The 15,959-nt window shown below is 35.0% G+C and overlaps 1 protein-coding gene across 1 annotated transcript; it reads right to left on the bottom strand.

Moving 5' to 3' along the window:
• Positions 1 to 12,827: 12,827 nt before the first annotated feature.
• LOC148568249 (uric acid degradation bifunctional protein TTL-like) lies at positions 12,828 to 14,730 on the bottom strand. Its single transcript, XM_088483012.1, has 4 exons — positions 14,521 to 14,730; positions 14,280 to 14,381; positions 13,092 to 13,201; positions 12,828 to 12,990 (listed from the first exon to the last, which is right to left on the bottom strand). The coding sequence occupies exons 1-4, from the start codon at positions 14,677 to 14,679 to the stop codon at positions 12,828 to 12,830; spliced, it is 534 nt and encodes a 177-aa protein (XP_088339138.1). The 5' UTR covers positions 14,680 to 14,730.
• Positions 14,731 to 15,959: the final 1,229 nt, after the last annotated feature.

Genomic DNA, 15,959 nt, shown 5'->3' with positions numbered 1-15,959 from the left:
CGGTGCAATCTTTAAGTGTGGGGAGGTTGATACCGATCTCCATGGGTTAGTTATTTCTTGACTCAACACCAAATTTTTTTTATTTTATTTGTTTGTTCATTATTGCATTTGTATGTTTGATTGCATATTTGTTTGATTTTTTTTTTGAATTTTACCACTTGGTTGAAGTAATATTTTTTTTTTCAAGAGAATTTTTAGAAAATTTCACTAATTTGAATAAAATTTAATGTTACACTTGTTTGAAGAGATATTATACTGGAACATGGTTTAGAACTCGAACACACAAAACCAGTGAGATTTTGAGCCTATTTGAATTGGTTGTATTTTATCAACCAAAAATTTTGTTTTAGTGTGTATTTTTCTCTCTAAAATTGTGATCTTTGTCTTGCTTAATTCTATATTTCCATGGTTTGATGTATACATGCACTTATATGATTGAGGCCTTTGTTTCACTTAGCTTACATACCCATATAGCCTTAACCTTTTTATTATCCCTTGCAAACCAACTTTGAGCCTATTTTACCCCTTTGTTCTTTACTTTAGCTCATCACTAACTCTAAGCAGAAAAACAATAATGTCCTTAATTTGAATCCTTGGTTAGCTTAGACTAGTGAGAGTGCTCATGAATTAAGTGTGGGGAAAAGTGGGATTGAAAATATTTAGTTTGAAAATTGAGTATGTTAGAATTTTCTGAAAATGTGAAAGAAATGTTTAGGACATGTTCATGCATTCAATAATTTAATCATATGCATTGAAAAAAAAAAAATATATATATATATATATAATATAATATAAAAAAAAGAAGAAGAAAAAAAAAGAGAGAAAAAGAAGAGAAAAAGAGCAAATAAGAAAAAAAGGGGACAAAATGCCCCAAAGTAAGTGGTGAAAGCAATGCATATGTACAGTACTTAGAATTAGAATGTATGAATAATGTGGAAAACATGGTTGATAGATAGTTAGATTTTGTATTGTGATTACATGGATTGTCTAAAGTTAGGTGGAAAGTTTAAGTTAATTAAGGATTCAGATTTTAGTCCACTTGGCCAAATACAACCCTACCTTGACCCTAACCCCATTACAACCCTTAAAAGACCTCTTGATTGTTAGATGAAGAGTAGACCTTAGAAAGCAAGGTTAATAGAGGATTGAGAGAATCGAACCTTAAACACCTGAGTGATTAGAGTGTATACACTACCAGTAAGGGTTCGATGCTCAATTCCTTGTTCCCTGCTTTCATAAGCTATTTTCTTCTTACAAGTCTATTTGTGCTTCATTTTAATGATTTGAATTAGTGAAATCCAGTTCATATTTGTTCTTGAAATATTTGTTTATTTTTAACCAAGTAGGTAGAAACATCTTAGCATGTAGTTACATTCATAGGTTGCATTTCATGCATTCCACCATTCCTTTTCATCTTTATAGCTTCTCTTGAGCTTAGCATGAGGACATGCTAATGTTTAAGTGTGGGGAGGTTGATAAACCACTATTTTATGGTTTATCTTGTGCTCAATTGAGTGGATTTTATCAACTCTTTACCCACTTATTCATATTATTTGCATGGTTTCACATTTACCTTCCTAATTATGTGCTATGATTGAAAACATGCTTCTTTGATCTTATATTTGCTTATTATTAATCCTCTCTTATTACCATTAGATGCCTTGATATGTGTGTTAAGTGTTTTCAGAGATTATAGGGCAGGAATGGCTTGGAGGATGGAAAGGAAGCATGCAAAAGTGGAAGAAATACAAGAAGTTGGAGAAACTGCTAAGCTGTCCAGCCTGACCTCTTCGCACTCAAACGGCTATAACTTTAGCTACAGAGGTCCAAATGATGCGGTTCCAGTTGCGTTGGAAAGCTAACGTCCGGGGCTTCGATTTTGATATATAATATGCCATAGTTGCCCTGATGCTAGGCGACGCGACCGCGTGCTCCATGCGGCCGCGTCACAGTGACGGGAATCAGCGTGTTTGAATTCTTCTCCAGCGATTTCTGGGCTGTTTTCGACCTAGTTTGCGGCCTAGAAAACACAGATTAGAGGCTATAAAGTGGGGGAATCCATTCATTCATAAAATCTCACAATTCACAATTTTAGGAGTAGATGTAGTTTTTAGAGAAAGAGGTTCTCTCCTCTCTCTTAGGATTAGGATTTAGGACTTCTCTTAGTTTTAGGAGTGACTCTAAATCCCAGGTTCAATGTTCTTTTATTTCTTTTCTCAATTTTGTTTATGACTCTCTATGTTTAGATTGATTTTCTATTTAATATATTTTGAGGTATTTCAGATTTATGATTTTTACTCAGCTTCTTATATTCTTGGCTTTAATTGATGAATTGATAAATTAGAGACCCTTGAGTTGGAAGACTCTAGAGTTAATTGGTGATTGGCTCTCTGGCCACTAACACTAATCCTTCCCAAGGGAGAGGATTAGGACTTGTGAATAGAAATTGGCTCCTAACTTAATTTTCCTTTATTTAGTAAAGGATAACCAAGTAGAACAACAACCAATTACCATTACACTTGGAAAATCCAACATGAATAGAACTTCCAATTAATCATTCTACCAGTCAAGGCTTTTTATTTAGATATATATAAATCTCTTTTAATTTATATTGCTTTAATTTATAACTATATCTGTGCCCATTGCCCAAACTCCAAATTTTCCAGAACCCCAATTTACAAACTCATAACCAATAATAAGAACATACCTCCCTGCAATTCCTTGAGAAGACGACCCGAGGTTTGAATACTCGGTTAACAATTTTTAAGGGGTTTGTTACTTGTGACACCAAAACGTTTGCACGAAAGGGATTTTTGTTGGTTTAGAGACTATCTACAACGCGACTGGTTTTATGACATTCTTTACTGGCAAAAATCCTTAACGTCACTGCCCCGAAGTTAGGCGACTCGAACGCGTGAATGACGCGCCCGCGTCGCATCTGCGAACTTCAATTCGCGCGGACGCGTGGACGACGCCTCCACGTCACTTGCCTGCGACCTGAACGTAACAGAAATCGCAGGGGGCAATTTCTGGGCTGCTTTTGACCTAGTTTTCAGCCCATAACACACATATTAGAGGCTATAAAGTGGGAGAATGTATCCATTCATAAACACACTTTCATATTCATAATTTAGGATTTAGATGTAGTTTTTAGAGAGAGAGGTTCTCTCCTCTCTCTTAGGATTATAATTAGGATTAGGATCTCAACTTTATTATTTCAACTTACAACTTCAATCACAGGTTCAATGTTCCTTTTATTTATGAATATTCATGTTGGATTTGATTTCTTTAATTAATGCAATTCGAGGTATTTTCAGATTTAATTTTGCTTTGCTTTATTTACATGAATGCTTTTAATTTAAGTTAGAATTCTTCCTTTTGGTCTTGGTTAAGAAATCAGTAACTCAGGAGTTATCAAACTCAACATGATTGATAATTGTTATCTTTGCTAATTAAATTGAACTTCAATAATCCCAATCTTTCCTTAGGGATTAACTAGGATTTGAGGATCTAACTAATTAGTCACTTGACCTTCCCTTGCTCTAGCAAAGGTTAACTAAGTGGAATTAAGATTCAATTTTCATCATCATTGATAAGGATAACTAGGATAGGACTTCCAATTTCTCATACCTTGCCAAAAGTTTATTTTACAGTTATTCATTTATTTTACTTGCCATTTAAATTACTTGTTCCTCATCTTCAAGACCCCAATTTACAAACTCATAACCAATAATAAGAACATACCTCCCTGCAATTCCTTGAGAAGACGACCCGAGGTTTAAATACTCGGTTATCAATTTTAAAGGGGTTTGTTACTTGTGACAACCAAAATGTTTGTACGAAGGGATTTCTGTTGGTTTAGAAACTATATCTACAACGCGACTATTTTTATAAATTCTTTACTAGCAAAAATCCTAACGTCACCGCCACTGCCGCCGTGCCACCCTCAACCGCCGCGTCCGCCGCCACCACCACCATCCCCCAGCCACCTCTCTACCCCACTCTTTTTTTTCCTACGCCTTCCAGGTTCCGCCAAATGCCACCCTTCTATCATCCGTAGTTAATTCCATATTTTTTTCTGATTTTGTTCATCATTAGGCTAGTTAGATATGCATGTTGTAGTGGATTTTTGGTTGTTAGGTAGCTTAGGATGTGGTTAGTGGATCTAGGTCTATTTAATTGCGCTGTTTATGTTTCTTGTTTTCTAATTTTCACAATTCTGCTATTGCTGTGTTGTTACTATTGTTCATATGCTGTAATTTCTTGTTCATGCTGCTTTTTACAATGCTTTTCCATGTTCTTATTCCCTTTATGTAATTGTAGCTATATTCTAATTCATATGAGCTATTCTGATTGCTATTTATTTTTCGGGAACATCCAATTTTAGCCGGGATGCTGCCCGAATTTCTGTAAATTATTTTGATTTTCATTCCTGTTTTGGTTTTGGCAAACTTGCACTCTACATTACTCAGCTTTTACCAAACCAATTCATGACTGACAGGGCAAGCTTTCTTATTCTTTTTATTTTTCTGGTTTATAAATTGCATCTTGGATGATTCAATTCCACTCTTTTCTATATTCATTTGATTCATCCTTAACTTCCTTTTTTGAAATTGAGTTATCTGTTGCTTTAATTTGTGAATTCTCGTTATTTAGGAAATGCTCTTCATGCCACTTACTCTAATCCACTTTTTACTAACTCCCCAATTTTAACTTCCTATACTCTTTTTCAATTCTAACCAAACCTAACCTTTCAAAACATCTCTTCTGGTTTTTCACTTTCTTTTAACATTCTAACCAAAGCATGATGATACTTTTTCTATTTAACTTGAATGGAAGTACATTTTGGATTGTGACATTTTTCGTCTCAGTATTCTAACTCTTATACAATCCTTAATGCAAATTTACTTAACTCAATTTCCTCTTCTATTGCTCCATTGCCACTTTGTGTTTCTTTTGTTTATTGGCCTATTTGTTTTCTTGTTTTTTTTATATATCCTGGTTTTCTATTTTTTAGGATGTCTGACACCCAGAGAAAGGGAAAAGGAAAGGCAACAACTGGCAAACGGAAAAGAGGAGAAGCCTCTATGTCCATCATGGACATCATGCATGATGACTCCTGGCGGGAGAAACACTTTACCCCGCAGGAGAAGGCTGACCAGCTACTCCCTGCTACTGATCCCATTAAGTTTGCAAACCGATACTGCGAGCTAAAGTATCCGATGTTTGCAGCCTCCAGGAACCTGTACCTGGAAAGGACTCTGAAGATCCCAGAAGGACTCCAGCAATACACCTCTGATCAGATCAAACAAAGAGGCTGGTTCTTCCTGGAGAGAAACCTGACTGAGGTTAATGCATCTTGGGTAAGGGAATTCTACTGCAATTACTTCAAAACTTCTCTAGATGCAGTGACCCTAAGAGGGAAGCAAATTCTGGTTACTGAAGAGGCCATAGAGGATGTTCTGAAGCTTCTGCCTAAATCCAATCAGCTGGATGGGTATCAAAAAGCTGAGGAGGATATGCGATTCATGAAGTTTGATTGGAATGCCGTCAAGGCCAGGATAGCCGTTGACCCGACCGTTCCATGGATCATGGGTCAGAACACCACCATGCCAAAGGGAATCAAGCGGATTTACTTAAATGATGAGGCTCGGCTATGGCATCAGATACTTAGCAACTTTGTTATGCCGAGTACCCATAAGACTGAGATACCTGCCGCTATGATCACCCTCCTATGGTGTGTGCTGGAAGGTAAGGACCTGTACCTGCCACGCTTTATCCGGTACTACATGGCCAGGGTCCACATCTGCGGCACTCTCCCCTTTCCTTATCTGATTACACAGTTAGGCCGTCGAGCTGACGTGCCTTGGGAGGATGCTGATGAGAAGCCACCTGCTGCAGAGTGCAAGAAGATTATCCCTCACAGCAGGAACTTTCTGGCTTTGGGCTACATACCTCCATTCCTCACTGCTACTGCTGAGACAGCCACACCATCTGTCGGCCCTTCTTCCTCTACAGCTACCCCTGCTACCACCACTGCACCTCCACCTGCCTCAGAGCTGGTTTATCACCTAGTGCACCACCTATTTCGATAGCTAGACCAAATGGAGCGCCGCAACCAGCGCCGATATGAGAGAGCTGAGCATCGCAGCAAGCGACGCTATGAGCACCTAAAGCTGATGATACGATCTGGCGATATCCCCTCCGAGCCTGACACACCATCAGAGCCATCTGAGGAGGAGGCGGATGACCACGAGGCAGATACCCACCCCCAGAGAGAGGCTGAGCAGGCAGGCACAGAGCAGGCTGCATCACCGTAAGAGGCCCCGCATTAGATTTCTGAGATCCCTATTCAGTCAGCACCTCCTCTGCAGCAGGCAGATCCTCAGACCACCACCACAGAGACTCCAGCTACTCACCCTTCCAGTGATGACACTCCTTCACACCCTACTTGAGTGCGCATCAGGGACGATGCTTCATTTTAAGTGTGGGGAGGTCGCCATCTCTGGCGTATTTTTTGGTGAACCACTACAGACTCTTTTTATTTTATTTTATTCTTTTTCTGTATTTTGATTTTTATTTTTATTTCTCAGCACTTATACATTGCTATTTTCATGTATTTTTACTATATTTCTGCATGTTGTACTTTAGTTCACATTTTAGCCATTTAGCTTAGTTGCAATTCTAACTTATTTATAGAAATTTTGGATTAATTAGTATAGTTTACCCTTTTTAGCATAAGATAACTTAGTTTAATTTGAAAATATAAAAAGGAAGTAAACTAGAGACTTGAACATAATAGAAACAACCCACACCTTGTATATATAGCAATTCCATGTTAGTTAGTTAACAACATTTCATCAAGGAAAAACACAAACTTTAAAGTAACTCAAAATAAATTTTACATTGAGAATAATGGGAACCCTTAATTTCTACTTGCATGACATATATAACTGACATATGATTTTTGAGTTAGAGAACACACAACCTGTGAGTTTTGAGCTTAATTATATGGTTACATTTAAACCATAATATTTTATTCCTGTGTGTTCTACCCTTCTTTTTTATTCTGATGTTTTTTACTTTGTTTTAATCTATATGTCCGATTATAGAATATAGATACATACCAAGAAAGTGATTGAGGCCATTGTTTGATTATAGCTCACTACTCCCAAATTAGCCTACCTGTTACATCACCCTTGTTAGCCCCCCTTGAGCCTTTAAATCCCCTATTGTTTTATAACCACATTACTAGCCTTAAGCAGAAAAATAAAATAAAAATCCCAAATTGAATCCTTGGTTAGCTTAAGATAGAAATTGTGTATTGTGTAAGTGTGGGGAAACTTTATGGGAACATGGATGATAGAAACAAAAGGGTAGAAAGTTAAAAAAAAGAATAATAATCTTTATTCTTAAGGTTTTGGGAAAGCATGCTCATGTGAAATCAAAATAATTTAATTACCATGTGCATTAAAAAAAAATGAAAATATTTATCTTTTAGTATTTGAGTAAAGGGGATGTAAAAGAATTCTCCAAATGCAAAAAGTAATGCACATGGGATAAAAATAAACAAAAAATTAAAACATGAGCATGTAACATCAAAAGTGGGAAAATATGGGGTAAAATAGGTAAAGAAGCTTTACTTTACAAAGTATGTATGTTAGGTGAGATCTTAGACTAATCAAGGATTCGCTTAATTAGCTCACTTCGCCGTATACATATATCCTTACCTTCACCTTGGCCCCATTACAACCTTAATTAAAGACCTCATGATTTTTGTATGCCTATATTATATAATTGTTGATTGGTTAGATGAGGAACAAAGTTAAAGGAAGTAAGGATAAAAAGAAGAAAAGAGTGATTAACCCAATAAACACTGAGTGACTAGAGAGTAAACACAAAATTCAGTGAGGGTTCAATAGCTCATCAACATGTATCTGTGCTTAAATTATTAATTGTCTTGCAAGTTTGTGAACTATCTTTTTCCCATCTCAATTGTAAAAGTGCTTTATCATTATTTAAGGTTTGGCTATGCATATATGATTCCTTGAGAATGTGAATTAATTTGACTACATGTAAGCTTTATATACAAGTAAATAAAAATAATTAGAATTACATGATGCATTTAGATAGTTACATTTAGAATAGATTGCATTGCATGAGATTCCACCACTTCAACCTTACCTTACTCTTTATCTTGGATTTAGCATGAGGACATGCTATTGTTTAAGTGTGGGGAGGTTGATAAACCCATATTTTATGATATATTTTGTACTTAATTTAAATGATTTATTCAATCCCTCACCCACTTATTCATATTAATTGCATGGTTTTACCTTCCCTTCCTTATTATGTGATGAATGTGAAAAACATGTTTCCTATGCTTTAAAAATAATTATTTTAATTACCCTTATTTTCATTCGATGCCGTGATTTGTGTGTTGAGTAGTTTCAGATCTTCTAAGGCAGGAATGACTTAAAGGATGGAAAGGAAACATATAAAAATGGAAGGAAAGCATAAAACAGAGTTTTTGAAGAAAATGGCAGCGACGCGATCGCATGGGCGACGCGGCCGCATGCCAGCGCGAATTAACAGCGACGCGACCGCATGACTGACGCGTCCGCGCACCTTAAGCGAAACGCATATGACGCAGACGCATGATTGACGCAACCGCGCGACAAGGAAAACTCCAACTGACGCGACCGCGTGACCCACGTGGACGCGTGACAGAGGCCACGCACCAGAAATTACAGAAAACGCTCCCATTGATTTTTGAAGCCCTTTTTGGCCCAAATCCAAGTCCAGAAGGCACAGATCAGAGGTTATAAAGTGGAGGAATGCATCCATTCAAGGAGAATCTCCAAGATTTCACTTTTCATGATTTAGATTTAGTTTTGAGAGAGGTTCTCTCCTCTCTCTTTAGGATTAGGATTTAGATTTAGGATTTTATTCGCTTTCAGGATTATCTCTTTTTATCAGGTTCAATATTTCTTTTTAATTACTCGTTTTCTCAATTTAGTTTATGAATTATTCTATGCTACAGATTACTCTTGAATTAATGTTATTTGAGGTATTTCAGTTTATTATTGCTCTCTTTTGTTTATGTTACTGTTGCTTCCCATCTGAAGACATTTTTATTCCAGTAGATTTACTTTTCCCCTTTTGGTCTTGGTTAAGAAATTAGTAACTCAGGAGTTATCAAACTCAATATGATTGATAATTGTTATCTTTGCTAATTGAATTGAGCTTCAATAATTCCAATCTTTTCTTAAGGATTAACTAGGATTTGAGGATCTAACTAATTAGTCACTTGACTTTCCCTTGCTTTAGCAAAGGTTAACTAAGTGGAATTAAGATTCAATTTTCATCATCATTGATAAGGATAACTAGGATAGGACTTCCAATTTCTCCCACCTTGCCAAAAGCATATTTTTATAGTCATTTATTTATTTTACAATCCTTTACCTATTTTAATTGCAATTTAAATTACTTGTTCCTCATCTTCGAAACCCCGATTTACAATCTTCGTAACCAATAATAAGAACATACTTCCCTGTAGTTCCTTGAGAAGATGACCCGAGGTTTGAATACTTCGGTTATCAATTTTAAAGGGATTTGTTACTTGTGACAACCAAAACATTTGTACAAAGGGATTTCTGTTGGTTTAGAATCTATATCTACAACGCGACTATTTTTATAAAATTTTTTACTAGCAAAAATTCCTAACATCAATGAGTTTAGAGACTCTATTAGCAAATAAATCACAAGTTGGGTATAAAAAGGTTAACAATTGATGTATTCATAATTTCTCTACAATGCCTAGAATCATCATAATATTCTGCACTATTGGAAGTTAATTTTAGGCTTGAGACTTAGGAGTAGCATGTTTAATAATTAGAAAAATATCATGTTTAGGTATAATAAAATATCATGTTTAACAATTTGGACTATGAAAATTGATTGCAAGAAATTTCTATGTCCTGGGTAGCAATAATTTCCATAATTCACACTTTAAGCTGATTATTAATTTCTTCTTATCGCCTAAATAGTGTCACTGTTAACACTGCTCACTTATGGACCAGTCACTTCAAAGTTGAAACCTGAAAATTGAGTCCATAAAAGAATCTAGAAAAGTAAAAAACCTATAGCGTGTGCAATTCACAATTCAATAATTCATTCCAAGCTCATATATAGATTAGGAGAGTACATGAGTACATTATTTTAGAGACTCTATTAACAAAGAAATCAAAGTTGGGTATAAAAAGGTTAACCATTGATTATTAATTTCTTCCTATCACCTAAATAGTGTCACTACTCACTTATGGACCAGTCACTTCAAAGTTGAAACCTGAAAATTGAGTCAATAAAAGAGTCTAGAAAAGTAAAAAACCCAAGGATCACTACAGCCTTCAGAGATTTCATGTTTTGTTATTTGATTAGGCTTATTTTGATCATACACATTATTCTAACGGTACTTTTTTTCAATTTGAACTAAGACAATTCATTTGACCAAAAATATATAGTCATGGATACATAACAAATGCGAAAAGTCTTTGATACATAACAAATAATATTTGATAGATAGAATCCTAATTCTTGTATATAATACTCCATGCCCATTCTTATTAGTTTAAATCACCTCTCCTGTTTTTGAAGGTTACTAATTTCTGAAAGATTGAAAATTTTCTCCTTTTCTAAGGTCTAATTGTTTGTGGCATCATCACCAAGCATTAAATATTTTTTAGCATGAAAAATAAATGGAAGGCTCCTATATGGTAAGTGGGGAGTCGGAGACTTGAGAATCCTGATAATGGATTTAGCGTTATTAGTATTGACTAAGTTGGATGCTGTGAATATTGAAGGGAGGAACTAGGATATTAGTTTAACTGAATTAATTTGGACTAGAGAAGGATAGCCAAGTGTTGAGTCCTTGCTTGTTTGTGTGATATCTTCTACTAAACTTCATACACGGTACTAGTTCTATCCATTACCTACTTCATTGAGTCCTCTGTTTGTTCTCTATTAAACGAAACAAATGAAAAACTTATTGGGAATTAATTCTACATGAATTGAGACATACATGCGCGTTATTCACAGGCAACCATTATCAGCAACAAGATTCAAATATACAAGTGAGAAAATAAAAAATGCAGTCAAACTGAGAATTAAGTCCTAACTCAGAATCCACCAGAATCCACCATTAATGGACTCATGCTTCTCATCAACAAAACCCACTCTCCATTAATAAATTAACTCAGCTAACCACATTAGTTTGAGAAACTTGCATGTCAACTTTAAACCCATTATTGGCCTCTTTTTCAAACACTAAATAAACAATTGAGCAGAGGGTGTCCAGTGGTACTTACCTGCAGCGGGATGACTGGATTGAGGGTGAGAGAGGAACCACTGGGGATCGGGCAGTGAGAGATGGGGCTCCAGGACACTAGCTCACCGCAGAGACAGACATGGAGGAGAGGAACCAGGATGAAGCAAGCTTCATAGTGATTCGACAATATAAATGTCATAGTATTAGGGAAAGAATAAGGATTATGGTAGTGGCGGTGCCTTCTCTGATTTGAAATTTAAGTTTTTTTTGTAATTTTTTAAAAGTATTATTAGTTATTAATAAAAAAATATAAAAAAATATATACTCAACGAATAATTACCAAGTTTTTCTGGATAATAATATCTAATTTTTTTAATTATGTTTGCAAAAAATTGTATCAAAATTCAATCTCTAATGTATTATTTGAGAATTACATATTAAATGTTGGATAATCTTGCAAAAAAACTAACATTAAATATGACTTTCTCAAAAAATACATCAGAGATTGAATTTTGATGCAATTTTTTGTAAGTATGATTAAAAAAGTGTGATATTATTATTCTTAAAATTTGGTTATTTTTTGTTAAGTATATATTATTTTGTGATTTTTTAAGAATATTATTGGTTGTTAAGACAAAAAAAATTATAAAAAATATATACTTAACGAAAAATTACCAATTTTTCTGTATAACAATATCTTATTTTTATAATCATGGTTGCCAAAAATTGCATCAAAATTCAAATCTCTAAGATTCATTTTAAAAATATATATTTACTATTGGGTATTGTTGTTGTATTCTTAATTTACTTGAAAGTAAATTTAAATAAAAAAATAAAAAATTCTTCTAATTAATATCATAATGTTATTACTAATATATAGATCATAATACTACTTATAATAATAATAATATTAATAATCATAATTATAATAATAATAGCAATAATAATAATAATAATAACAATTATTGTAACGGTGATACTAATATTCTTTACAGTTATAATATAATACTATTTACTAATTATAAATTAATAGGAGTGCATTAATTTGGTTTAAAATAAATTAGTAAATTATTTGGATAAATTAAACTATGTCGACATTTTAAGTTATAAATACAGTGTGTAACTATAGATCTTAATTAATCAATTCATGCCTATTAGTTAATTCTTGTTATTTTGTCAATATGATAGTCATGATTATAGAATGTAGTTCATTAAGCAGTTTCATGACCTGGGTATATACATTTATATTTGTATTACTTTAAAAACGTATATATATGACAAATCGGTAATATAAAAGTCTTGAATTCGTACGAACCATTAATCTAACAAGTCACAATATAAAATAATTCAAGAGATATATACTAATTTGAGATTAATCTCCTCCAAATTCATTGCTACTTCATCAAATTCAACATCCAAATAAAAAAACACAAATAGTCACTTTATTCAATTCAGTCCCAATATTTCATAAGATAAGTCAGACTAATAATAAAAAGTTGAGTCAACAGATATCATTTTCCTCTGGAGTTTTATTGAGATCAAAGGTTAGGATGAAAGGTTGGTGTCCTTTAGAGACAACCTTATTATAACTATCTAGCACAACGTCTTCTTCGAGCATTGAATCTTGAACTATCTCGCCTGTCTCTTTCGAAACTTCTTGAGTCCTTTCCCGAGCCAAACATGACGGATACACCATAAGCAATCAAGTTATTAGAATTTACAAATTTTATAATAATTACGCATGATTAAGCTCCATGTTATAAACTGTTGGTTTGGCTTACGTTCCCAAAGTTTTGTAAGACCTCTTTCTATAAGAGTGAATTCCTCCCGAGATGCAATTTCAAGTTCAACATTCAGGCTATTCTCATAGCGTGCCTGCACAAATTTAAAGAGGTTCCAGCTGAAAAGATGCAGTAATTGGTAGCTAGAAGTCATCAACAACACTAATCGGAGGCACTTTCTAGATACTTCAGCAACATTTAATGCTTCACGTCAACTTAAGCACATGCCAAATGGACATCATGGTATCTAAGTAACTAATAAAGTTCCATTCAGAAACAATCATTTTCAGAACTAGCCAGATCAAACAAAAATATAAATCAGGTATATGTGTTCTATTCTACCTACAAATGAACATGCTAAGGACAACACCTGGAATCTGGAAGGGGAATATAAGAAAGAAGAAAAAAAGGAGTACAAGATACAATAAGGAGGAATAAAGTATGAAGCCATCCTGAATCAGATTGATAAAAAATCTTCAAAATAAATTCCAAGAAAGATATCAAAATCATTCAAGCACTAAAAGTACTAAATAGAAGAAAGGTTACAGGGGTATCTTAGTGACACCAGATCATTCCTAAAACAGGAAAAAAAAAGAAAGAAAAAATTAACTTGAAACATTTCGTACAAGGAAGCATCTAAATAGCCGCATACAACATAGCAATCTGAGGCATCCAAGTCCAATGTGTGGCTGCTATGATTGAAACTATTCATATAGATAGGCATCTATGCAAGTAAGAAAGCGTGTTCCAACACTTCACTTTCTTATGTTGCTATATATAATATATTCAACTACAAGATACATTGTATATTTTGCACCATTTAAACATGAAAAGTGATTATTCATTGTTATTGCTGGTTTAATAAGAAATCATCGCCTTGACGTTCCATATTAGAAATTCAAAGAATTGTACCTCAATACGAACATAATAAGAAGGGGTGATTTTTTTAAGAGTATAAATAAGCTAATCTTAAATGTGTGAATAAATTAGAAATCTATCTTGTTGATTTTAGAATATAGAAATTTACTAATATATCTTCTACATCAGCAAGTAAATTATAAAATGAAATATGTATCCTTTCTAAATCCTGATGCCAAGTGCATTCTATACCATACTACACCTTTTCAATATATACACAAATGACACTGTGCAAAATAAAATCCAAACCTTACCTCTACCTCCTCCAGTATTTGTTGCAAAAGAAATAGGTTCGTGCTAGTGACGAACCCGAAGCCAAATTTTTTGCGGTACTTTGTTGCGAATTGAAGCAATCCCTGCAATGTTCAGGGTTTCAAATATGTAAGGCCTTTCAAAAGTGCATTTTAATTACAGACAATAAAACATCTGGATTGACTATGACAGGTTGAAATATAGCTAAACAGCTTTTTTACGAGCAGACATATAACAACGTACCATCCTAATATCTCCATGTGCAATAGTAATAGCATCACCTATGTACCTGTGTGCTGAGAATGTATCCAGCCATGACCGAATTGGCAACGTGTTGAACCACAGGTCTCTTGCAAATGATGTTGCATGCTCCAGCGAAGAGAACGGGGAGGCCTCAACCATCGCCTTGCAAAACAAGATGCTAGAGGCACAAAGAAAGAGGTCCCTCTCTTCCAATTTCTCTGGTAACTACGATCATGTCAGTCAATATATAACATCAATTACAATCTACTAACATGTTACTAAATTAAATAACTTGAGGACAAAATATGTTAATAAAATCACATTCTCCGGGTGGATTAATTGTAAATAATGAGCAATATACATCAAGTGTTTCCATGTTCTAAAAATATAATATATGCATCCAAATTGGCTGTGTGAGCCGGTTAGTTTCAGCATCCAAATTGCACGTAGGATAGGCTCTCCCTCCGTACGTGTTCCACTCAGATAAGTTGCCCAAGCCTGGAAAATCACTGATTATCCACATCAACGCAGCATACATCTTGAAGGTTTTTTTCTCGACTGCATCATAAGTTTCAACACCAACCCTTAAATGCTTCAACTCAGTGATCAATGGCTCTAGATACACATCTATATCATTTCTAGGAATTTTAGGACCAGCAATAATCATAGAGAGGATAAACGAAGTAAGTTTCATGCAAATCCAGGGCAGCATGTTATACGAGATAAGAACCACGAGCCAAATTAAGTACTTCGAGCTCATGTTCCCAAAAGGATTAAAGCCATCGCTAGCTAATGCTAGGCGAACACTGCGCGAGTCAGCAGAGAAGTCGAGATATCGTATGTCAAATGACTTCCATGCCTCGGTGTCCCTTGGATGCCTATACATACCATCAGAGTTAGGACCTCTCTTATGCCACAGCATGTCAATGGTTGTCTTACTAGACATATATAACCTCTGCAATCGTGGAATAAGGGGGAAGTAACGAAGAGTCTTTGCCGCTTGTGGTTTGCTGTTTTTCTTAACAACCATCTTGATCCTCACCCTAGAGTTCTTCTTAGTCTTATGATTCCATCTCGATGTCCCACACTGCTTGCATTTGGTCAGCTCTTGGACGTTGCCTTGGTATAGCATGCAGTCATTTGGACATGCATCTATCTTCTTGTACGCGAGACCGAGTTTTTTATGACTTTCTTGGCATCGTGCATAGTGGATGGAATCCGGGCATGCTCAAAGGCATCCGCGAGCAACTCCAATATCATTCTGAAGGCCTTATCGCTCACTCCGCACATGGACTTTATGTGATAGATCCTCACCAAGAAAGATAACTTAGAGAACTTTGAACATCCTAGGTATAACTCTGGCTCCCCATCTTCGAGTAGGTCACGAAAGTTGCGGGTCTCTCGACTAGGTTCATTGTATAAGTAAGGCAAGTCATCCA

The sequence above is a fragment of the Arachis ipaensis genome, chromosome B4 (assembly GCF_059453495.1).
Source record: "Arachis ipaensis isolate K30076 ecotype BB chromosome B4, ASM5945349v1, whole genome shotgun sequence".
Classification (NCBI taxonomy): Eukaryota; Viridiplantae; Streptophyta; class Magnoliopsida; order Fabales; family Fabaceae; genus Arachis; species Arachis ipaensis.
This window is presented reverse-complemented; position numbering and strand designations above follow the sequence as displayed.